General features: G+C 40.9%; 2 protein-coding genes and 1 pseudogene across 3 annotated transcripts in view; 2 read left to right on the top strand and 1 right to left on the bottom strand.

The window, feature by feature from the left end:
• Positions 1-1861, top strand: part of LOC147334057 (uncharacterized) — a 55211-nt pseudogene extending 53350 nt beyond the window's left edge. The window contains exon 2 of the transcript XR_015128398.1: positions 1-1861. This exon is cut by the window's left edge and continues 558 nt beyond it. The product of XR_015128398.1 is annotated as an uncharacterized LOC147334057 (transcript).
• Positions 1-26325, bottom strand: part of LOC147334053 (uncharacterized) — a 135241-nt gene that overhangs the window by 23991 nt on the left and 84925 nt on the right. The gene's annotated exons all lie outside the window — the stretch shown is intronic.
• Positions 10705-23782, top strand: LOC147334056 (uncharacterized). Its single transcript, XM_086286519.1, has 3 exons — positions 10705-11203; positions 16893-16990; positions 17473-23782. The coding sequence occupies exons 2-3, from the start codon at positions 16973-16975 to the stop codon at positions 18799-18801; spliced, it is 1347 nt and encodes a 448-aa protein (XP_086142645.1). The 5' UTR covers positions 10705-11203; positions 16893-16972; the 3' UTR covers positions 18802-23782.

Genomic DNA, 26325 nt, shown 5'->3' with positions numbered 1-26325 from the left:
CACAGTGGAGTTAAACCTTACAGCTGTGACTTGTGTGGAAAGTCTTTTACCGAGGCTGGAAACTTAAAAACACACCAAGTCATCCACAGTGGATTTAAACCTTACAGCTGTGAGATGTGTGTGAAGTCTTTTACCCGGGCTGGAAACTTAAAAACACACCAACTCATCCACAGTGGAGTTAAACCTTACAGCTGTAAATTGTGTGGAAAGTCTTTTGCTGAGGCTGGAGGCTTAAAAACACACCAACTCATCCACAGTGGAGTTAAACCTTACAGCTGTGAAGTGTGTGGAAAGTCTTTTACCCAGGCTGGAAACTTAAAAACACACCAACTCATCCACAGTGGAGTTAAACCATACAGCTGTAAATTGTGTGGAAAGTCTTTCACCGAGGCTGGTGGCTTAAAAAAACACCAACTCATCCACAGTGGATTTAAACCTTACAGCTGTGAAGTGTGTGGAAAGTCTTTTACCCAGGCTGGAAACTTAAAAACACACCAACTCATCCACAGTGGAGTTAAACCATACAGCTGTAAATTGTGTGGAAAGTCTTTCACCGAGGCTGGACACTTAAAAAAACACCAACTCATCCACAGTGGAGTTAAACCTTACAGCTGTAAATTGTGTGGAAAGTCTTTTACCCAGGCTGGAAGCTTAAAAAAACACCAAGTCATCCACAGTGGAGTTAAACCTTACAGCTGTGACTTGTGTGGAAAGTCTTTTACCGAGGCTGGAAACTTAAAAACACACCAAGTCATCCACAGTGGATTTAAACCTTACAGCTGTGAGATGTGTGTGAAGTCTTTTACCCGGGCTGGAAACTAAAAAACACACCAACTCATCCACAGTGGAGTTAAACCTTACAGCTGTGAAGTGTGTGGAAAGTCTTTTACCCAGGCTGGAAACTTAAAAGCACACCAACTCATCCACAGTGGAGTTAAACCATACAGCTGTAAATTGTGTGGAAAGTCTTTCAGCAAGGTTGGTGGCTTAAAAAAACACCAACTCTTCCACAGCGGATTTAAAGCGTACAACTGTCACTTGTGTGGAAAGTCTTTTACCCATCATAAAGGCTTAAAATTACACCATATCATGCACAGTGGAGTTAAAGCACACAGCTATGAGTTGTGTGGTAAGACTTTTCCTCAAAATAGCAGCTTACAGAGGCATCTAGTTACCCACTCTGGAATTAAGGCGTACAACTGCGACTTTTGTGGAAAAAGGTTCAGTGACAAACAGTACCGAAATATTCACCTACGGATTCACACTGGAATTGATGTTTCCTTCTGTGATCAGTGTGGGAAACTGTTTACAACAGATGCACAGTTACAACAACACATGCTTAGCCACACTGACGAGAGACCTTATAAATGTGACCTGTGTGAGAAGACTTTTAAAGCTCCACATCAGCTGAAAAAACACCAACAGATCCACACCAGAAAGTAACTCTACAAGTGCAGTTACTGTGAGATATGTATTTAGTGTTATCTTGTAATTGTAACCTGATTGTTTGGAACAAGTCTAATTAGTAAACTTATGGAGTTATTCTGAATGAACTGTTTGGAAAAATGAAGACTCATTTTTGCCCAGTAAGCTGAGTGTTATAATGTAAACAGTAAAATGTAATTGGACGCTGGCAGAGATGCTCTTTATTTCAGGCGACGTTCAGGATAAAAATGTTGAAGGAATTCTCTGACTTACAATGTCTTTGTTTAGAAGTGGAGCGACGCACATGGATCCATTTCTCAACCCTGTCGTCACTGTGGTGGTTGGAAAGAGTGTCTCTGTGTCCTTTGTGGAAAAACTTCCTATCATGAATGTGACCTAAAACCCCATCAACGTAGACACACTGGAGCCAAAATGAACTACTGCAAAGAATGTGGGAGAGGCTTCCACACACCAAGTACATTAAAAATACATGAACTCTTCCACAGTGGGGTCAAAAAGCACATCTGTGACCAGTGTGGGTCATCCTTCACCACTTCACGTGAGCTTAAAGAAAAAGCATAAGGGAATCCACACAGAAGAGACACCATACAAGTGCAGACACTGTGACAAAAGCTTCTCACAATCAGGTCATCGTAACAAACATGAACGTACACACATGGAAGTGAACTTCAGCTGTGACCAGTGTGACAAGAGCTTCAGGAATCTCAGTTCATACTCCGAACACAAAACGATCCCACGCTGTAAATAAACTGTTTCACTGTTACCAATGTGGAGGACTGAAATCACTGGATCACAATGAATCTGAAGAGAGAGAAAGATCCTCTTCTGGTTTTAGGCTCAGACTTAAAAACCTTGATATCAGGCTCCACAGAGTTCAGATGGAATCTCCTGTAAAGAGTGTCAGCTGATGTCACACTTGGATCTGATGAGGTAGCTCTGATTTCTGGAGCTGCAGTGAATAATCCTGAATGTTACATTTAGGAAGCTGCATGTATAGATATGTATATCAAGTTTATTTTTTTTCCTTTGAGGGATTTTAATTCTCTAAAATGTTATCCCTGTTACATTTTAATCTTTGTTTCCTTAGGACACAGTAGTGTTTAGTAGTTGTATTCATTTTATGTGTTACCTAAGTTTAATTTGGGCGATCGTGGCTTAAGAGTTGGGAGTTGGGAGTTCGCCTTGTAATCGGAAGGTTGCCGGTTCTAGCCCCGGTTTGGACAGTCTCGGTCGTTGTGTCCTTGGGCAAGACACTTCACCCGTTGCCTACTGGTGGTGGTCAGAGGGCCCGGTGGCGCCAGTGTCCGGCAGCCTCGCCTCTGTCAGTGCGCCCCAGGGTGGCTGTGGCTACAATGTAGCTTGCCATCACCAGTGTGTGAATGTGTGTGTGAATGGGTGGATGACTGGATATGTAAAGCGCTTTGAGGTCCTTAGGGACTAGTAAAGCGCTATATAAATACAGGCCATTTACCATTTAATTTCAATTCTTCATTCATATTTAATCTTTTGCTGTGGTAAAATCTTCTCTTAAATCATTTTCTCCCAAAACTGCAAATGTTTTCACATCAGTTGCTCTTAAAACTTCCAAAATGAACCAAATCTGTCCACCAGCTTTGAAACAACACCTGCTGTGACTTTATGTCCAGAAAAAAGAAACTCAAGCTAAACTGGTTTTGGGCTGTACTTCCATGTAATACCAGTTTGTACCAGAAGATGAAGCAGTGAGTCAGTGTAACCTTTATTTAATTAGGCAAAGACCACATTCGTATTCACAGTGGCAGCAAAGAAATGTTGAAAGTTAAAAACAGCAGCACACATCTGGACCATTGTAAAGATCACAGGTGACTACTTTTACTTAATTCAAATTCTGTTAAACCTCTAATTTTTGCTCCTCCTTCACTTTAGTGTATTTAGTCCTTGAAGTCCACATGTTGTTTTTTAATGAATTTTGATCCACATGTTTGCTGCTATTTTCTTGTTGATTTGAAGTTTGTATTACGAAATCCTGATACTGTTAAAGTGTTAGTTATATTTGATGAAGTCTGTGTAGAGTTTATCTTATTAAACAGTTTGGTGTGAAAAATAAAGAAATGGTCTCAGAACAAGTAGTTTGAGCCATGATTTCAGATTCAAAGTAATTTAACTGTTTTCAATGGTACATGTGGAGGTTTATCACAGGAGGCGACTTGGCTGTTCTCCACCCACACTGAAGAAGGATCCTGCAGCTCATTAAAAACTCTAAAATGATCTTCAAGGATAATATGTTTGATTTTTCTTAAAAAGGTGCTGTTGGTGTAACATAGTTAAATAGAGTTGAAGTTAAATCCCGTTAAATGGGACATTGGCGCCACCTACTGTTGAAAAAGTCACCCTGCAACATTCACAAAGGGCAAGGGATTCTGGGTAATTCTCAGAATAATGGAGGATTCCTGCGAGGTAAGGAATGCGCAAATGTCGTGGGGAGGAAAATTCATATCGCAGGCTGTTAAAGTAATACAGTCTGACCGGATTATTTTTGTTGTTTATATATCATTTGTTGCGGGTCATTTCTCCAGTCTTTATGTTGAACTGAGTGCACGTTTATGTGAGATTTATTTATTGGGAGGAGAGGAAACAAATCGGGAGCATAGTTAGCTAACTCTGTTGTTGCTTTCATTCCAACTCAGTCCTTATTTATATGAAAGTAGCTATATTGTGGTGGGGCTTGTTTATTTGTTTTGTTTGTTTGTTTTGTCTTTGCTTTACTTTTACTTTATATGTTGTTTGTTTAATTTAAGGCTAAAAGAAAATTAAATCAATGAGAGGTAAAATTTGAGGGGTAGGGACTAATAACGTCTGCCTACTCCCTTTCGAACAAAAGTATAGAATTATATTTTGTAATGATTGTGAATACACATGTTTGAAATAAAAATGAACTGAACTGAACTGTTAGTGATCCTCCACCTGGATGGATGATAAAAGCCCCGGAACAATCTAGCAGGTGGAGATGGCCCATATCTCTGGGACTGATTTGTGCTAATAACGTCCATTGTATGGACTGATAACATCCGAAGCTGGTGAATAAAGTCAGCCAGGTGCTAGCTGTGCCATTACCCAGCATACACCACTCCTTCCATAAATGCAGTAAGCGATACAAATGTATTTAACTTATCTGCTGTTTTTCAGGTTGTTGTTTCCATTTATAATTCATTGTGTTCAGTCACTACAATGCGATTTTGGAAATGCATAAATATACAGATAACGGGCTCTTCCGCGGAAATCTCGTTTCGTCAATAAACAACGTTTAGAGAGCTCTATAGTATTCAATAAGAGGACCCTGCACGTCAACTCTCGAAGTGAGGGGGGTACCCTGCGCGCCAATAAGCGAAACAGAGGGAGCCTGACCATGCGTCACACGTTTGATGTGTGTTGGGCTGAAGCGGCATCTATTAACCAACTCGCAAGATTAAAGAAAAAAAACTGAAAATAAACCACCAAACACGAAAACACCAGACATTATAATACAGACTTATAATTTGCACCGATGTATTTTTGACATTCTACCAGCAAAAAGTGAGCGCGAGAGCCCTCGGTGCGCCTGCTTGCTGCTGAAGTCAAAGTAAACTTTATTGTCATCTCTGCTACATACAGTACAGAATATAGAGAGACGAGACGACGAGGCTCCAGTTACAGCAGTGCAAGTGAACAAACAATGTATATAAGAAGAGTAAGAAAATAAATATACACTTTAGGACTAAGCATTGAGCCAAATTTAGTAATGCCAACAAATTAAATGAACAATATTTGTCTCTTATATATAATACATGTATATGTAAAAGATACTTTTCTTTGAATGAGGATTTAAGGTGATGGGAAATATAAATAACTGCAACTTGAATCTTTACTGAAGCTCAGTATTTGACAGAGTTCACTCACATGTACTCAGCAGTGTACCTGCACATGTGATGTGACAATAAAAGTGATTTGATTTGAGAGTTCAAACTCACTGCTGTAATAACTAATAATGATTAATATAATAACTATAATATTGGCCATATCATATTTACACTGACTTTAGTCTCATAAACAACATTAGCTAATTGTTATTTACTAGCTGATCTTAAATGACTGTTCAGTACAGAAATGAAGCCCAACAATCATGTTTTACAGTCCTGTGGTCTCAGCCTCAGAGACTTATTAAATCACACAAAGCTCGTGTAGAAACACACAAACAAATGTACAAAATATGTTCTTCGCCATTTCTGTCAAATAAACCTGTATGAAACGTTTCCAGCGGTTAGTATCATGGTTGCTAGGCAACCTGGGCAGCGCGACGGAGGCTAGACCATCCCATTTCACAAGCCTATAAGCCTCGCACTTCCGGCCTTAGCGGTCTTTGAGTACGCGGCCCTTGTGAACCGTTATTCAGAACCTGAATTAGGATACAGCCTGTTCCAGTTCTCAGCACCGCTCCTCTCTTTCCCTGAGTACTTGGTAATTCTACTTCCCACGATGACGTTTTGATGGAGGCCAAGGAAAAGAGTTTAGGAAAAGGAGATGGGCACTAATTTTGAAATAAAACCCCACGTGGTTACGTTGCGCAGCTGAGTCACGTGACCGCACAGTACCAAATCACCACGGAGCCAGGAAAAAGGGGCGGAGAAAGTGTGTGTGCAGGAGAGGAGTCGAGCAGAGAGAGCTGCGTTTTCATGAAACGGGAGTAAAGTAGTAAACTTACAGGAAAATATACCACTACCAACGTTTAGATCGATATCTGCATCGATCAGCACACCCTTGTCTCCTGGATCCGAACCACGTGGGTCTCTGCTCCCTGATCTGTTTCCTGTTTGGAAAGACTTCCAGCTTCATCACGAAGTTGCTCTCGGTTTGTGGGCTCATCTGAAGGTAAGCACCGAGCTAACTTTAATGTGGGTTCAGTTTCTGTTGAGAATAATAGATTGCTTGGTATACATTGGACTGTAGAGTTTGTGATTGCTTGCAACATTATAAAATGGCGGTTGCTAGGGGGTAAGAATACATACAGAAAAATGGTCTTGGAATATGAACAAAAGGATGGGCTGCAGGGCAAGAGAACAACCAACCCCCACCCCCAGGAAGGCACAGATACAAGCCTGGGGGAGGGAAATCAGCCTTTAGAATAGGACTTCATAGGATGATCTCCAGATGCATGTGTATTTCATGTACTTCCAGCGTAAATAAAGCCGATATACAAAAGCTGATTTTGCATATATATTGTATGTGTGTATATGTGTATGTATTAGGGGTGCAACGATACACAAAATTCACGGTTCGGTTCGACACTTTAGTGTCACGGTTTGATATTTTTTCGATACAAAAAAAAATGTTCATGCCTTTTTAATTTGTCATTTATTAAAATTCTAAATATATATTTGAACTCTAAAGTACAGTTTTTGATCTGATCGAGAAATCACTCATCTTTGGAAAATAGAGGGTTTTTTTTTTACAGAGAAATGGCTCTTTCCAAAATAAAAGCTATACTATACGCTTCTTCTGGGGTATATTCGCAGCAGCATATTAACCCTTTAAGACCTACCATAGAACCAAGTCCACCAGAGCTTATATTATATTTTTACATGCTGTAGTGCCATTTTTGGGAGCATTTCAAGTTGCTATACATCAATAAAACCATTATAGGCCAACTTTTAATAATATGTCTGAATTAAGTGCATAGTAATTACATACATTGCAAAAAAGTGCAATAAACTACAAAAAAATGTAAAATCGTTTTTTTAAACATATATTTCTAGTTAGTGAAATTTAAGAGGCTTATCCCTCAAAACTGTAAATACAAAAAAGTTGCACAAAATAGTTTCCCACCACAGGACATTTATTTTAAGTGTCTTCATAGTTTTATTTTTGAAATACACCAATTTTTATATACTGCAGGAAAACGAAAATAAATATTATAATGCAAATTTGCAAAAAAACAGCATATGCATCAAAATAAACTATTTCCAGCAGTGCAATATGAGTTCTAAGCATCCCAGAAACGACACAGAAAGTCATAAAGTCAAAGATAACTTTTAAAAACACAAGTATAAGCTCATAAGGCCCTGATTAGGGATGGGTTTCGTTTAGGTTTTATCCGATACTGGTGCCAAACCGGTACTTTTGAATCCGTGCCGGTACTTAAACAGTGCTCGAACTGGTGCTTAAAGAATGGAGAACACAAAATTGGTCCAAAAACCTCTCATGTTCAGCTGCTTTTTTGTAAAAAGATAACAATGTTAGCCTTTTCTGCAACTATGGGGCATACAGTTGTGGTCAAAAGTTTACATACACTTGTAAAGAATATAATACAATGGCTCTACCGAGTGTCCCGTTATTTCTAAAACTCTGATTTTTCTCTGATAGAGTGATTGGAACAGATACTTCGTTGTCACAAAAAACATTCATGAAGTTTGGTTCTTTAATGACTTTATTATGGGTTAACAGAAAAAAGTGATCACATCTGCTGGGTCAGAAATATACATACAGCAGTGCTAATATTTGGTTACATGTCCCTTAGCCATTTTCACTTCAATTAGGTGCCTTTGGTAGCCATCCACAAGCTTCTGGCAAGCTTCTATTTGAATCTTTGACCACTCCTCTTGACAGAATTGGTGCAGTTCAGTTAAATTTGATGGCTTTCTGACATGGACTTGTTTCTTCAGCATTATCTTTAATGTTTTTAATGAGGTTTAAGTCAGGACTTTGGGAAGGCCATTCTAAAACCTTTATTCTAGCCTGACTTAGCCATTCCTTTACCACTTTTGATGTGTGTTTGGGGTCACTGTCCTGTTGGAACACCCAACTGTGCCCGAGACCCAACCTTCGTGCTGATGATTTTAGGTTATGTTGAAGAATGTGAAGGTAATCCTCCTTCTTCATTATCCCATTTACTCTCTGTAAAGCACCAGTTCCATTGGCAGCAAAACAGCCCCACAGCATAATACTCCCACCACCATGCTTGATTGTAGGCATGGTGTTCTTGGGGTTAAAGGCCTCACCTTTTCTCCTCCAAACATATTGCTGGACATTGTGGCCAAAAAGCTTGATTTTTGTTTCATCTGACCACAGAACTTTCCTCCAGAATGTCTTATCTTTGTCCACGTGATCAGCAGCAAACTTCAGTCGAGCCTTAAGGTGCCGCTTTTGGAGCGAGGGCTTCTTTCTTGCACGACAGCCTCTCAGTCCATGGAGATGCAAAACACGTTTGCCTGTGGACAATGACACCTGTGTTCCAGCAGCTTCTAATTCTTGGCAGATCTGCTTTTTGGTGATTCTTGGTTGACTCTTCACCCTCCTGACCAATTTTCTCTCAGCAGCAGGTGATAGCTTGCGTTTTCTTCCTGATCTTGGCAGTGACGAAACAGTGCCATGAACTTTATACTTACAAACAATTGTTTGCACTGTTGCTCTTAGGACATGCAGCTGCTTTGAAATGGCCCCAAGTGACTTTCCTGACTTGTTCAAGTCAATAATTCACTTTTTCAGATCCATGCTGAGCTCCTTTGACTTTCCTATTGTAGTGTTTGTGGGCGTTTGTATCCAATGAGCCCTATTTAACTGGTCTAAGAGAAGTCACCAGCTGTCATCACTCATAATCACTCACAAGAAGTTAAGAGGCCATGCTATGAAGCTCAGTTCACTGACAACTTTCTAAGTCACCAAAATTGCTAATTCATGTTGCCGTATGTATATTTTTGACCCAGAAAATGTGATCACCTTTTTACTGTTAACCCATAATAAAGTCATTAAAGAACCAAACTTCATGAATGTTTTTTGTGACAACGAAGTATCTGTTCCAATCACTCTATCAGAGAAAAATCAGAGTTTTAGAAATAACGGGACACTCAGTAGAGCCATTATATTATATTCTTTACAAGTGTATGTAAACTTTTGACCACAACTGTATATGGTATCACTCTTGGCTGGAAGCAGTGCTTAAACAATGTAAAAAACACAAACTTTGTCCAAAACCTCTCATGTTTAACTGTTTTCCACTTTTTCTTTGGTCATTTTAGCCTTTTTGGCCAGGGTGAAGGGAGTATCTGCCATCAAAAAAGAAGACAGCCGCATGTAGCTATGATGATGTTTGCTAGTTCACCTTACGTGCATTAATGTAATAACGTGGTTAGCCTACTTAACGTAAATTGCACGCGAACAACATTAAGCTACTCACGCAGAGAAGAAAGGCTGCTGCTGCCGTCATCATTTCTGCTACACTGGCAGGGCTAGGGGCCAGGACTCTACTCTTTGGGTTTTTGGGGATGTTGCTAACTCCAGGTCCGATAACAGGCAACCTAACCGCAGTAGATGTGCACGGTGTGAGGTCTCGCAGCAAGCTATCAAATACGGCGCAATAATATTTGACAACTTTTAACTGATTTTTCTAACTTTAATACACTAAAGTTAAACCTAATTTCTTTTTTATTTTTAGATATACAATTTTTATTCGTTATCAAGAATATCATAAAACATAACAACTAAACAGAAAAAAGAAAAAAAAACACATCCACACACACACCCGCAATTGCTCAAAGTTAATCAGTGTGTTGTTTTGATACAAATCGCCAATTACCCTTAACCCTTTACAGCCGATCGGAGCGGGCACGCTCTGTTTTGCGTAACTATTTTTAAATCCCGGTAGCTCTGCAACCAAGTAAGCTAGCGCAATAATTTTTTTTGCATATGAAACTGGAGGAGTTGTACTTACATCTTATGCCATCAGCTTGTCCTAGGTCACAGTTTCCTTCCACATATAGCTTTGCAAAAACTGCATAAAAATCACTTGCAGCAACAAAAACATGATATTCCAGAAACACGCTTCGCCGATCCATCAGCTGTTTGTAACACTTCCTACGTCCATCAGCGCGAACTATCACATGACCGCATGACCTGCCCGAAACCGGAAGTGACGTCATTTTGCGGAAATGTAGTTTTTTTACGATCGGGGCCTTATGAGCTTGTGTTTTACTTGTTATGTGTTTTAAAAAGTTATGTTTGACTTTATGACTTTCTGTGTCGTTTCTGGGATGCTTAAGACTCATATTGCACTGCTGGAAATAGTTTATTTTGATGCATATTCTGTTATTTTGCAAATTTGCATTATAATATTTATTTTCGTTTTTCCTGCAGTATATAAAAATTGGTGTATTTCAAAAATAAAACTATGAAGACACTCAAAATAAATTTCCTGTGGTGGGAAACTAGTTTGTGTAACTTTTTTGTATTTACAGTTTTGAGGGATAAGCCTCTTAAATTTCTCTAACTAGAAATATATGTTAAAAAAAACAAAAACGATTTTCAATTTTTTTGTAGTTTATTGCACTTTTTTGCAATTTATGTAATTACTATGCACCTAATGCAGACATATTATTAAAGTTTGGGCTATAATGGTTGTATTGATGTATAGCAACTTGAAATGCTCCCAAAAATGGCTCCACAGCATGTAAAAATATAATATAAGCTCTGGCGAACTTGGTTCTATGGTAGGTCTTAAAGGGTTAATCCCTTTTTGTGCCACTTCTCGAACATGCTACAAGACATTCCTGGAACAAAATCTTTGCACTTCATTCTTGACTCCTTTACTGAGAAACAATCTTCTCTACCCAACCTTTTACGCATTTCCCCCCAGACCCTTATTGTATTATAAATGATTGGGTTATTCTTAATCCCCATTTTTAATATTGTTTTTTTTGTCACAGACAGCTAAGCTCCAAAGGGAATAACGTAAAGTGGACCAAGAGTCTAGGTGAGAGTGAGAATTTCGATAAGCATGTAGCCACTCCCATAAGACACGGCTATGACATGCCCAATTATAAAAAATTTAATTTGGTAAGCCTAAGCCTCCCCTATCTATAGGCAGTTGTAGAGTTCCAATCCTTAATCTAGGTTTCTTGCCACGCCAGATAAATTTTGAAAAGGCTTTTTCTATATCACAAGAAACTTTCTGAGTGATCAATAAAGGTAGCATTTGTAAAATGGTAATGGCAAATGGCCTGTATTTATATAGCGCTTTTCTAGTCCCTAAGGACCCCAAAGCGCTTTACATATCCAGTCATCCACCCATTCACACACACATTCACACACTGGTTGCTGTGTTGCTACATTGTAGCCACAGCCACCCTGGGGCGCACTGACAGAGGCGAGGCTGCCGGACACTGGCGCCACCGGGCCCTCTGACCACCACCAGTAGGCAACGGGTGAAGTGTCTTGCCCAAGGACACAACGACCGAGACGGTCCAAGCCGGGGCTCGAACCGGCAACCTTCCGATTACAAGGCGAACTCCTAACTCTTGAGCCACGATCGCCCCAGTAGGGGATATGATACAATGGGGCAAAAAAGTATTTAGTCATTCACCGATTGTGCAAGTTCCCCCACTTAAAATGATGACAGAGGTCAGTAATTTGCACCAGATGTACACTTCAACTGTGAGAGACAGAATGTGAAAAAATAATCCATGAATTCACATGGTAGGATTTGTAAAGAATTTATTCGTAAATCAGGGTGGCAAATAAGTATTTGGTCAATAACAAAAATACAACTCAATACTTTGTAACATAACCTTTGTTGGCAATAACAGAGGTCAAACATTTACTATAGGTCTGTACCAGGTTTGCACACACAGTAGCTGGTATTTTGGCCCATTCCTCCATGCAGATCTTCTCGAGAGCAGTGATGTTTTGGGGCTGTCGCCGAGCAACACGGACTTTCAACTCCCGCCACAGATTTTCTATGGGGTTGAGGCCTGGAGACTGGCTAGGCCACTCCAGGACTTTCAAATGCTTCTTACGGAGCCACTCCTTTGTTGCCCGGGCGGTGTGTTTTGGATCATTGTCATGTTGGAAGACCCAGCCTCGTTTCATCTTCAAAGTTCTCACTGATGAAAGGAGGTTTTGGCTCAAAATCTCACAATACATGGCCCCATTCATTCTGTCCTTAACACGGATCAGTCGTCCTGTCCCCTTGGCAGAAAAACAGCCCCATAGCATGATGCTTCCACCTCCATGCTTCACAGTAGGTATGGTGTTCTTGGGATGCAACTCAGTATTCTTCTTCCTCCAAACATGACGAGTTGAGTTTATACCAAAAAGTTCTACTTTGGTTTCATCTGACCACATGACATTCTCCCAATCCTCTGCTGTGTCATCCATGTGCTCTCTGGCAAACTTCAGACGGGCCTGGATATGCACTGGCTTCAGCAGCAGAACACGTCTGGCACTGCGGGATTTGATTCCCTGCCGTTGTAGTGTGTTACTGATGGTGACCTTTGTTACTTTGGTCCCAACTCTCTGCAGGTCATTCACCAGGTCCCCCCGTGTGGTTCTGGGATCTTTGCTCACCGTTCTCATGATCATTTTGACCCCACGGGATGAGATCTTGCGTGGAGCCCCAGATCGTGGGAGATTATCAGTGGTCTTGTATGTCTTCCATTTTCTGATGATTGCTCCCACAGTTGATTTTTTTCACACCAAGCTGCTTGCCTATTGTAGATTCACTCTTCCCAGTCTGGTGCAGGTCTACAATACTTTTCCTGGTGTCCTTCGAGAGCTCTTTGGTCTTGGCCATGGCGGAGTTTGGAGTCTGACTGTTTGAGGCTGTGGACAGGTGTCTTTTATACAGATGATGGGTTCAAACAGGTGCCATTCATACAGGTAACGAGTGGGGGACAGAAAAGCGTCTTACAGGAGACGTTACAGGTCTGTGAGAGCCAGAGATTTTCCATGTTTGAGGTGACCAAATACTTATTTTCCACCCTGATTTACGAATAAATTCTTTACAAATCCTACCATGTGAATTCATGGAATTTTTTTTCACATTCTGTCTCTCACAGTTGAAGTGTACCTCTGGTGCAAATTACTGACCTCTGTGCAAGTTCCCCCACTTAAAATGATGACAATCGGTGGCTGACTAAATACTTTTTTGCCCCACTGTAAACGCGGGAGAATACTCATTTTGATTAGGTTCACACGCCCCTAATTTCTAAACCTAATTTCTAGTAAGTGGCCCAGCCCCTCCTATATTTTTATGTATGTGGCCCTTAGTGAAAAAAGTTTGGACACCCCTGAGGTACAGGATCATCAGGAGGTCCTTTGTCCCTCTTTGGAGGAAACTCCCACTGGGTTTAAATCTTGGACTCTCCATCATTTGACCCTTAGAACTGAAGAAGCTTCTCAGATGAGAGGTGAAACGTCTTCAAGCAACTCAAAGAAGTCCAGACGCTTTTCTTTCCAAGCTCCTTAGACTACGATGACCTGGATGACTAAGAACCTTCACAGACAGATATATATATATATATATATATATATATATATATATATATATATATATATATTAGGGGTACAACGATACACAAAATTCACGGTTCGGTTCGGTTCGATACTTTGGTGTCACGGTTCGATATTTTTTCGATACAAAAAAAATGTTCATGCCTTTTTAATTTGTCATTTATTAAAATTATAAATATATATTTTAACTCAAAAGTACAGTTTTTAAATTTAACCCTAACCCTTGTGCGCGTTTTTTATTTTGACAGCGAATGCGCACCTGCGGACCACTTATGTGCAGCCCTGGTTATTTAGCTCGTCATATTGCAGCCACAGAAATAATTTTGTCCATGAAACCATAAAGCTGCACTTTCTTTTTGCCTTATAGTCTCATTTGTCATAACTTCTCCGTTTTGTGGTAAGCTTTTCTTTGGCTGTCACTTCTTCACCCTGACCTGTCTTATTTGGCTCAGCAGAACTAAAATATATATTCTGCTGCTTTTACACACGGACTCACATAAGCTCAGCGATTCTCTGTGCGATCAACCTCTCACATATTTAAGCTTGCTGCGGGAGATTTCACTTGTCATGTTTGCATAGTAAGCTAACAATTAATAAGACGATGTCAGAGGAATTGGTGCACAAATTATCATCACTCACAGATCAGTGCTGTCGCTCTCTATACACAGTTCGCACGATTGCAAAGTGAAAGCAAAAAAACAAGCGCAAATTCAAACGCGATTTCAATATGTCACATATTGACAGTGGCTCACCGATGCCAATGACATAATTACCCAGCTACATTTCTGAAAGAATGCAAAAGCATTGACATATATTTTTCCTTCCTACAATAGCCCGACGGGCAGGGTAGCCCGTCTGAAAACAATCGCTAGCCCCAGGACGTCGGGCTAGCGATTTTGCGAGCCCTGTATCTGATTGAGGAATCACTCATCTTTGGAAAAGAGAGTTTATTACAGAGAAATGTCTCTTTCCAAAATAAAAGCTATACTATCCGCTTCTTCTGGGCTATATTCTCAGCAGCATGTTAAACATATAAGGAGAATCGTGTGTTAACAGCTGTCTAAATGACTCGGCTAAAGTTAGTAGCATGCTTGTTGTTTTTGTCTTTGCACTAGGATGATGTCGGCGTAAATGTGCAGTCATATTCGTTGTGTTCCCACTAGTGCTTTCAGGTTAATCTCGTTGAAATGACCTTAACGCCACAACACGGCAAATCTCCGTTAACGAGCTACCGCCGATCACCCCGTGCATGGGGCTAGACGGCCAACACGTTAACGAGCTAACTGCGCTAACACACTAGTTCCCACCCATGTAATTGAGCATTGCATGGCACATCCAACATACTGTTTTACTTTAGTCCATGACTCGCTTACCTTCAGGGTCATACGTCACATGAAAACCAAAATAATTCCAAACGCCAGATCTGAATGAGAGTGGTGGAGGTCCATGTTGCTGAGAGCTTAACTTCTATCTTGCTAGCTTGCCCTGCGCTCTTCCTTCTGACTATGCTGTCTGTGTTGAGCGCTCAGTGGATCTGCGCTCGACAGTGCAGCCTAGGCGGAGTAGTCAAACGCAGATTCACTGAGCGCTCAACACAGACAGCATCGTCAGAAGGAAGAGCGCAGGGCAAGCTAGCGAGACAGAAGTTAAGCTCTCCTTACAACATGGACCTCCCCCACTCTCATTCAGATCTGGCGTTTGGAATTATTTTGGTTTTAATGTGACGTATGACCCTGAAGGTAAGTGAGTCATGGACTAAAGTAAAACAGTATGTTGGATGTGCCATGCAATGCTCAATTACATGGGTGGGAACTAGTGTGTTAGCGCAGTTAGCTCGTTAACGTGTTGGCCGTCTAGCCCCATGCACGGGGCGATCGGCGGTAGCTCGTTAACGGAGATTTGCCGTGTTGTGGCGTTAAGGTCATTTCAACGAGATTAACCTGAAAGCACTAGTGGGAACACAACGAATATGACTGCACATTTACGCCGACATCATCCTAGTGCAAAGACAAGTGGAAGCAGACAAAAAAAAGCAAGCATGCTACTAACTTTAGCCGAGTCATTTAGACAGCTGTTTAATATGCTGCTGAGAATATAGCCCAGAAGAAGCGGATAGTATAGCTTTTATTTTGGAAAGAGACATTTCTCTGTAATAAACTCTCTTTTCCAAAGATGAGTGATTCCTCAATCAGATACAGGGCTCGCAATATCGCTAGCCCAACGTCCCGGGGGTAGCGATTTTTTCAGTCGGGGTACCAAAATCTATCTCTGCCCTGCCCGTCGGGCTATTGTAGGAAGGAAAAATATATGTCAATGCTTTTGCATTCTTTCAGAAATGTAGCTGGGTAATTATGTCATTGGCATCGGTGAGCCACTGTCAAAATGTGACATATTGAAATCGCGTTTGAATTTGCGCTTGTTTTTTTGCTTTCACTTTGCAATCGCGCGAACTGTGTATAGAGAGCGACAGCACTGATATGTGAGTGATGATAATTTGCGCACCAATTCCTCTGACATCGTCTTATTAATCGTTAGCTTACTATGCAAACATGACAAGTGAAATCTCCCGCAGCTTAAACATGTGAGAGGTTGATCGCGCAGAGAATCGCTGAGCTTATGTGAGTGCGTGTGTAAAAGCAGCAGGATTTATATTTGACTACGATGACCTGGATGACTGAGAACCTTCACAGACAGATATATATTTTAGTTCTGCTGAGCCAAATAAGACAGGTCAGGGTGAAGAAGTGACAGCCAAAGAAAAGCTTACCACAAAACGGAGAAGTTGTGACAAATGAGACTATAAGGCAAAAAGAAAGTGCAGCTTTATGGTTTCATGGACAAAATTATTTCTGTGGCTGCAATATGACGAGCTAAATAACCAGGGCTGCACATAAGTGGTCCGCAGGTGCGCATTCGCTGTCAAAATAAAAAACGCGCACAAGGGTTAGGGTTAAATTTAAAAACTGTACTTTAGAGTTCAAATATATATTTAGAATTTTAATAAATGACAAATTAAAAAGGCATGAACATTTTTTTTGTATCGAAAAAATATCGAACCGTGACACCAAAGTATCGAACCGAACCGAACCGTGAATTTTGTGTATCGTTGCACCCCTAATATATATATATTGTATTTTTTGTGTGTGTCCCAGCTGAGTAACAGGAGTCTGGTGGAGCAGCAGAAGGACAGTTTCATCCATTTGGACTCAGCTCAGCCACTACAGAGGAAACAATGACTTCAACACAAAAGGTGAGAAAAATATCACAATTACACTTTTTGAAGCTGTGTGCACAGCTGTTTATTTATTTATTTCATTTTATTTTACCTTATTTTTATTGAAAAACCTGTTAACATCAGCTTTATCTTTTGCATCCTGGGTTCCTCCATATATACAGAATCTACATTCACAACCAAAAACCACAGAAGTTAGAAGGAAATACAAAGATCATATTTTATAAGCACACATTGAAACAACAATATCATCAGTTGAACTTGCAATTTCTTATGCGTAAAAGATTTTCTCCACTGATAAATATTTCTTCAATAATGTAATTTTCTTTACAACTCTCATTGTGTCACATCATTGTAATGTGATACTGTCACCAGAAGGTGGTGGTAACACACCAACAATGTGTTTGTTGACATGTTTGATTCCACCAACGGAGGGAGTTTCAGTTTGTTCCACGACTGCATTTCACTCACTGCCGCTGTTTGTATCTCTGTCACTGCAGGACCAACATGGAGCGAGAAGTCAGCGCTCTCAGGAGGCCGACAAACCTCACAGAAGAAAAGGAGAGAAAACCTACAGCTGTGACGAGTGTGGAAAGGCTTTTACCCAGTCTGGAAATTTAAAAAAACACCAAGTCATCCACAGTGGAGTTAAACCTTACAGCTGTGATTTGTGTGGAAAGTCTTTTACCCAGTCTGGAAGTTTAAAAACTCACCAACTCATCCACAGTGGAGTTAAAGCGTACAGCTGTGAGTTGTGTGGAAAGTCTTTTACCGAGGCTGGAACTTTAAAAACTCACCAACTCATCCACAGTGGAGTTAAACCTTACAGCTGTGATGAGTGTGGGAAGGATTTTACCAGGTCTGGAGGCTTAAAAAGACACCAACTCATCCACAGTGGAGTTAAGTCATACAGCTGTGACTTGTGTGGAAAGTCTTTTACCTTGGCTCAAAGCCTAAAAACACACCAGCTCATCCACAGTGGAGTTAAGTCATACAGCTGTGACTTGTGTGGAAAGTCTTTTACCCTGGCTCAAAGCCTAAAATCACACAAACTCATCCACAGTGGAGTTAAACCTTACAGCTGTGACTTGTGTGGAAAGTCTTTTACCGAGGCTGGATGCTTAAAAAAACACAAACTCATCCACAGTGGAGTTAAACCTTACAGCTGTGACTTGTGTGGAAAGTCTTTTACCCAGGCTGGAAGCTTAAAAATACACCAACTCATCCACAGTGGAGTTAAAGCACACACCTGTGACTTGTGTGGAAAGTCTTTTACCCGGGCTGGAGAATTAAAAATACACAGACTCATCCACAGTGAATTTAAAGCGTTCAACTGTGACTTGTGTGGAAAGTCTTTTACCCACGCTCAAAACTTTAAAGCACACCAACTCATCCACAGTGGAGTTAAACCTTACAGCTGTGACTTGTGTGGAAAGTCTTTTACCCATCGTAAATGCTTAAAATTACACCATATCATCCACAGTGGAGTTAAAGCACACAGCTGTGAGATGTGTGGCAAGACGTTTGCTCAAAATAGCGACTTACAGAAGCATCTAGTTACCCACTCTGGAATTAAGGCGTACAGCTGCGACTTTTGTGGAAAAAGTTTCAGCGACAAACAGTACCGAAATATTCACCTACGGTTTCACACTGGAAATGATGTTTCCCGCTGTGATCAGTGTGGGAAACTGTTTGCAACAGATGCACAGTTACAACAACACATGTTTATCCACACTGAGGAGAGACCTTATAAATGTGACCTATGTCAGAAGACCTTTAAATCTCCACATCACCTGAAAAAACACCAAAAGACCCACACCAGAAAGTAACTCTACAAGTGCAGTTATTGTGAGGATGTATTTATGTTTTATCTTGTAATTTTAACCTGATTGTTTGGAACAAGTCTGATCAGTAAACTTATGGAGTTATACTGAGTGTTATAATGTAAACAGTAAAATGTAATTGGACGTTGGCAGAGATGCTCTTTGTTTCAGGCGACATTCAGGATAAAAACGTTAAAGGAATTCCCTGACTTACACTGTCTTTGTTTAGAATCAGAGCGACACAGATGGATCCAGTTCTCAACCCTGTCGTCACTGTGGTGGTGGGAAAGCTTCTCTGTGACCTTTGTAGAAAAACTTCCAATCATCAACGGGACCTTAAACCACAAACAAAGCCACACTGGAGACAAAATGAACTACTGCAAAGAATGTGTGAGAGGCTTCCACACACCAAGTACATTAAAATACATGACCTCTCCACAGTGGGGTCAAAAAGCACATCTGTGACCAGTGTGGGTCATCCTTCACCACTGGACATAAGCTCAATGAAAAACCATAAGGGAATCCACACTGTGACAAAAATGTTTGCCCTAGACTGCAGTTTATTGTCACTTTGCAGTTTCCATGTCCACTTCATAAGGTAAAGAAAAAGCATCCTTACATCTTAGTACAGGGGTGACCACCTCCAGGCCTCAAGAGTAGGGATGGTTACCGGTATCCGGTACCACATAAACTGTAGTAACCAGACCAGAAAGCAGCACACATTTTGGTGCTTTTTTTCCCTGAGATGTCATACACTTTGGATTCTAGCCAATCATTTTACGTTTCCCAGGATAGTAGGCGGGCCCAGGTATGTACGTTCTTTTCCAGCAGAGCTACAGATTAAAAATACCCAAGGCGAAGTGGCTGTACTTCACAGCAAAAGATGCAAACTAAGCAGCCTGCAACAAGTGCTTTAAGGTGATACTGTGCAAAGAAGGTAACACCTCAAAATCTGGTGAAACACCTGGCGACACATAGCGTTTTTTTAAAAGCCAATAAATGCACCGTATTTGATAGCTTGCACATCTACTGTGGGTGTAGTGCATGTTATCGAACCTGGAGTTAGCAACATCCCCCCAAAACCCGAAGAGTAGAGTCCTGGCCCCTAGCCCTGCCAGTGTAGCAGAAATTATGATGGATGATGATGTCAGTGCAGCCTTTCTTCTCTGCGTGAGTAGCTTAATGTTGTTCGTGTGTAATTTACGTTGAGTAGGCTAACCACGTTATTATATTAATGCATGTAAGGTGAACTAGCAAACATCATCGTATTTACATGCGGCTGTCTTCTTTTTTGATGGCAGATACTCCCTTCACCCTGGCCAAAAAGGCCAAAATGACCAAAGAAAAAGTGGAAAACAGTTAAAAAAGAGAGGTTTTTGGACAAAATTTGTGTTTTTTCCATTCTTTAAGCACTGCTTCCAGCCAAGAGTGATACCATATATGCCCTGTAGCTGCAGAAAAGGCTAACATTGTTATCTTTTTACGAACAACAGCTAAACATAAGAGGTTTTGTGGAAAAAGTTTGTGTCCTCTATTTTTTAAGCACCGGTTCGAGCACTGTTTAAGTACCGGCACGGATTCAAATGTACCGGTTTGGCACCAGTATCGGATAAAACCTAAATAATACCCATCTGTACACAAGAGCCAGTGTCTTTTAGGTTTTAGATAACACCCTTGGTCAATACACCTGGTACAGATGATTAGTTCATTGCCAGGCCTCTAGAGAACTTCTAGAAATGCCGATGGGGTAATTTTTCCCAATTAAGTCAGCTGTGCCGGATCAAGGTCACAAACCTGCAGGAAACCAGCTCTTGGGCCTGGAGCTGGCCATCCCTGTATTTGTGGATACAGTTTCAGCAACAATAGAAAGACATGGATTTGTGATTAACTTGACAATGTCCTGCATGATAACCATATCCTGGAAACACATGTCAAATTCTGCAACTTTTAAATTCACTGTAGATTTCCTCGCCTCTAGTGTGCCCTTTAATGGCAAAAGTATGAGAAACAAGTCTTCAAAAACCTTTTATAGCGCTTATATAATCAGCAGCTCAGAATAACCTGTCGAACCTGAAGCAGTATAATATGTTCAGACTGACAGACGGGGTCATAGGTGCAGTGATGCAAACGTTGCACTGATCTGTTGTCATGAAGAGAGAGTTGAACGTAAAAGTGAAGCCGTCAATTTACTGGTCAAGCAACGTCACTACCCTCATCTGTGGTTTTGGCTAGTGACCAAAGACTGAGGTCATGGATACATGTGGTGGTAATGAGCTTCCTCTGAAGGGTCAAAAATCCAATCAAACTTCCCCCTTTTGAGCTAGCAATTTGGCAACAGGTGGAAGAAAAAACGCCCTTTTAACAGGAAGAATCCTCCATTAGAACCAGGCTCAGGGAGGGGCGGCCATCTGCCGTGACGTGTTGGAGTTAGAGAAGGAAACAGCACAAAGACATGCTGTGGAAGAGAGCCAGAGAATGATTTAATGCAGAGAGGTCTATTAACATATAGTGGGGGGAAAAGGTGACTGAAGAAATGACATGGACACTGTTACGGTCGCTGACCTCTAGTGACTCTCCCTTTGTAGAAGAGGTTTTTTTTTTCTCCTTTTCTTGTGTTGCAGGTCTGCCTCATGAGCCGCAGCTGAGGTGTGTTCTAGCTCATCAGCCAGAGCATATAGTTTGCCATCCTAAACTGCCACACTCCTGCCACTTCCCCAATTTCTGCCAGAGCTGTGAGCTGTAGTGTTTTGGGCAGCGGGCCTTAGTGTGTATGTGTGTGAGAACTTAAAGCCTGTGGAACTTTGGTTTCCTTTCTTTTATTGTAAGCAAAGGTGTGCCCTTATTGTGTTAATTAGTTCATCATTGTGGAAGCAGGTAGGGGTTCTCTGCCATTTTTGTTTCAACTGTTTTCTCCTGTTCTTGGTTAGACAGGGAGCTCAGCCATTGTATTTTGTTTTGGTTAGTGAGTACTTGGTTTGATTTCTAGCTAAAGGGGGTGTTTTGTTTGTTGTTTTGGCCTTGGAGACCCTGAAGAAAAGAACTTCCCTGTGTTTGTTTTTATTGTAGTAGTTTTGGGCAATAAATCTTGTTTAATGACATCTATTAGCAGACATCAACAGCAGATCCAGGATATGTACTGTGTCCACCAAAAAACTGTTTAAACACCATGAAACAGTTTCAACCTATTAACAGCAAAGACCTGGAGGACATCTTAGGTCAACTGAACTCCTCCTCCTGCTGTTTAGATGTCCTGCCAACAAGTTTTTTCAAAAAGGTCTCAAAGACTTTAGAGTCAGACCTGTTACAGATCGTCAACTTTTCTTTATTATCAGGTGTGTTTCCAGAATCACTAAAAACTGCTGTAATCAAACCTATACTGAAAAAGGACAATCTTGACAAGACACAAATGAACAACTACAGGCCGATCTCAAATCTCCCGTTTTTAAGTAAGATCATTGAAAAAGCAGTTTCCCAACAGCTCAGTTACTTCTTAAAACAGAATAACTGCTACGATGCCTTCCAGTCAGGTTTTAGACAGAACCACAGCACTGAAACCGCTCTGACCAAAGTGTTTAATGACATATGTCTGAATACAAACAGTGGAAAAATGTCAGTCCTAGTTTTACTGGACCTCAGTGCAGCATTTGATACAGTTGACCACAACATATTACTCAAACGACTGGAGAACTGGACAGGTCTTTCAGGAACTGTACTAAACTGGTTCAAAACATACGTAGAAAACAGGAAATACTTTGTATCAATAGGTAACTTCACATCTGAGCAGACAAGTATCACATGTGGAGTTCCCCAAGGTTCCATCTTGGGACCCCTTCTGTTTAACATCTACATGCTCCCACTGGCACAGATTATAAACAACAACAAAATAAACTATCACAGCTATGCAGATGACACACAAATATATATCACAATGTCACCAGGAGACCGAGGCCCTGTACAGGCTCTTGGTAAATGCATTGAGGAAATCAATGACTGGTTGTGCCACAATTTTCTCCAGCTAAACAAAAACAAAACTGAGGTAATAGTCTTTGGCGCCAAAGAAAAACGATTACAGGTCACCAGAGAACTTCAATCTATACATCTAAAAACCACAAACCAGGCGAGAAATTTGGGTGTAGTGATGGATGCAGACCTAAACTTAGAAAAACACATTAAGACAATAACAAAGTCAGCTTACTATCACCTCAAGAATATATCAAGGATAAAAGATCTGATGTCTCAACAGGACCTGGAAAAACTAGTCCATGCATTCATCTTTAGTAGGCTTGATTACTGTAACAGCATCTTTACAAGTCTACCTAAAAAATCAGTCAGACAACTACAGCTCATTCAGAACTCTGCTGCTCGAGTCCTCACTAAGACCAAAAAAGTGGACCACATCAGTCCAGCTCTGAGGTCCTTACACTGGCTGCCTGTCCGTCAGAGGATAGACTTTAAAGTTCTGATGCTGGCCTATAAAGCTCTGAATGGTTTAGGACCAAAATACATCAATGACCTCCTGACCCAGTATGAACCATCCAGATCCCTCAGGTCATCTGGATCCGGTCTTTTATCAGTTCCCAGAGTCAGAACCAGACACGGAGAAGCTGCATTCAGCTTTTATGCTCCTTATATCTGGAACAAACTCCCAGAAAGCCTCAGATCAGCTGAAACACTCAGTTTATTTAAATCCAGATTGAAGACTCACCTGTTCTCAGCTGCATTTGAATAAAGCACCATATCCACACTTTAAGCTTAAATTTCAAAACTTACATTTAACTACTGATTTTATCTACTGTTCTGATTTTATCTGTTTTGATTTTATATACTGTTGTTTGTTTGTTTGTTAATTAGTTAGTTAGTTTATTTGCTTGTTTTATTCAATTTTAAATCATGCTTTTTATTTGTTCTTGTTTCTAATGTCTCTGTAAAGCACTTTGAATCACCTTGTTGTTGAATTGTGCTATACAAATAAACTTGCCTTGCCTTGCCTTGCCTTGCCTATTCTCCAGTAGCTCAGGTGTTCTTTTTCACTTTGCGTTACCCCTCACTCCAGTCAACACTTCGTTTTTAAGTGGGGCGTAACAGACATGTTGAAATCAATTCTCCAACAGAAAGTAATTGATCTAGATTGTGAATATAAGGAGCATAATATAATAGATCCAGAAATAGATTCTGAAAGTAATTTTCTTTCTTCTTTTGTTAAAAATTGTAATTATTTCACACAGGAACAATATGAAAAAAAAAAAATCAACCTAGACGGGAAGCTCTCATTAATTCACTTTAACAGCAGAAGTATGTATTCTAATTTTGATTTCATTAAGGACTACTTGCAACAATTTTCTCACCCCTTCAGTGTTATAGCCGTCACTGAAACTTGGTTCAATGTCCATAAAGGAATAGATTTCTGTTTGAATGGATATGATTTAAAATACATGAATAGATTAAATAAGGCGGGCGGCAGGGTTGCTACATATGTTCTGTAGAATATTTAGCTGATTTAAAGTTTAGAAATGTGTTAAAATATAATGTAGAACTGTTGTAGAGACACTGACACTGCCCTCACTATAATAAAGGCTGATTGTAGGAGTAGATTGTAGACCTCGCCCTCTGAGTGGAAATTCCCCAGAGGATGTCTTAGGGTGGGGGTCTCAAGATTTGTAACTGTGGTCTGGAAGTGAGAGGGGTTTTATGACCTCTAGGGAGTCACCTACACCCACAGTGTTTTAACGGTCACACACACACATCCACACGCACACTCACTCATGTGCACACACATACACACAGGTATGCGCACACACTCACTCACGAGCACTCACATAGACACAGACACAGAGTTTCCAGCACACCGTAAGGGGTTTTATGATGGGGTCACCTCTATAAAGCTGGCTGTAACTAACAAAGGGGTGAAGATTTTTGCAGAGGGACACCGGCCTCTCTTCCCTTCTAGAAGTGCATGCTTAAATGAAGATAAATGAAGATGAAAATGACTACTGAGTCCGGTGCCATCTCTGGACGCTCGAGGAATGAAAAGAACCGGGGTAAAACTGATTTCTCAACAGTTTTGGTGCCGAAACCCTCGGGATTCGCTCTAGGCCCAGAGATGAATTGGCGGAGCTGAGATCGTGAAAAGAGGCGAACAGAGAGCTAGCTCACATGATTAAAAGGTAAGCACGACCTGTTTATTTTCGAACCGTGCATATTGTTTAAAGCCTAAATTATCTGTTCGCTAAGTTGAACGTATCCCAGTGTAAATTCACTCAGTAGAAAAAAAGGCGGCTAGCGTCCGTCTCAGTGCGTTAAAGCAAGAGACTTTTGTAAGAACTCCAAGTTGATGTTTAGCGCCCCGTAAGAAAATCTCAGTGCGTTAAAGCAGCAGATTTTTGTTACGGATTAATAGAATCGGTGTTTCATCCGTCTTAGTTATTAGAAAAAAGTGGCGGTGATCTGTCCTCGTGCGTTAAAGCAGGAAATTTGTGTTACTATTAGTTAGAAAGCGGGGCCGAAAGGCTTTGTCGCCGGCTAAGGGCCGTGTGCGCTCCGAGTTTGGCAACTCCACCCTTGGTTGGACGCGTCCTTGGGATTTGCCAGGTTGGTAACCTGGGCACTGAGGGCGCCCTAAATAACTAAAGCTAGGTGTTGGATCCTAGTCGTGGTTGATAATGTGCATGAGAGTGGGGGCAAGTTGCTTTGTTAGTGAGAGAACGACTGCTTGGCTCAGCCCACTGACTGCAGTGTGTGTAGATTGCGTGTGTGTGTGAAAGCGCCGTTAGAGTCGGCGTCTCGTCTGAAGTACGGGAGTCAATTGAAGTAACAAAAAGAATTCGTGTCTAAAAGTGTGTGTTTGTGGTGTGCAGAAATCGCGGTAGGAGGCCGTGTTGCGAATTGTTGGAAACTGAAGTCAATTGGGGGGTTTAATTTGGTTTTATATTTTTTAGGGGAAGAGAAACCGCGGTATCGAGTCCGTGGCGCAGTTTGAATAATTTGTGAGGTGCACGAGCGGACGGCATCCGCTTTGTGTGCCGCTTAGGGTGTTGTCCGGAATAAGCAGAGGAAGAAGTGTCTCGCAGAAAGTTTGAATGGGACTGCGAGAAGCATGAAGTGTGTGTGAGCCAGCCTCGAGGGGCGGGTTCACAGGTGGAACGAACGAAGAGTAAAGTGTGAGTGTGTGTGAGAGAGAAAGAAAAGATGGGGGCGAGTGACCAGCCTGTGAGTGTGTGTGAATTCCTTGATGACAAAGAGGGAGACAAAGTACATTAGTTGATTTTTTTGTGAAATAATAAATAGTTAAGAAATCGTAGTGATCAAAGACGAGAAAGTGAACTAAAGTAAATAAAGCAAATTAAAGAGTGGATTAGTTATAAAGTAATGATAAATTAATTGATAAAATTAACAGTGACATTTAAAGGTGATCAAGTACTCAAGGGTGAATGGAGAATTTGATTGCTGACTGTATGAGAGCTGTTGGGGTGAAAGGAAAATGAGGTTGGAGGAGTGAGTTAACAGGTTAATATGTGGGTGTAAAACAATGGG

The sequence above is a fragment of the Aulonocara sp. 'chitande type north' Nkhata Bay genome, linkage group LG3 (assembly GCF_057382095.1).
Source record: "Aulonocara sp. 'chitande type north' Nkhata Bay isolate Kocher_YH1m ecotype deep benthic linkage group LG3, A_spYH_male_GT1.1, whole genome shotgun sequence".
NCBI lineage: Eukaryota > Metazoa > Chordata > Actinopteri > Cichliformes > Cichlidae > Aulonocara > Aulonocara sp. 'chitande type north' Nkhata Bay.
The sequence above is the reverse complement of the archived record's forward strand: the minus strand, read 5'-3'. Positions and strand labels throughout refer to the sequence as shown.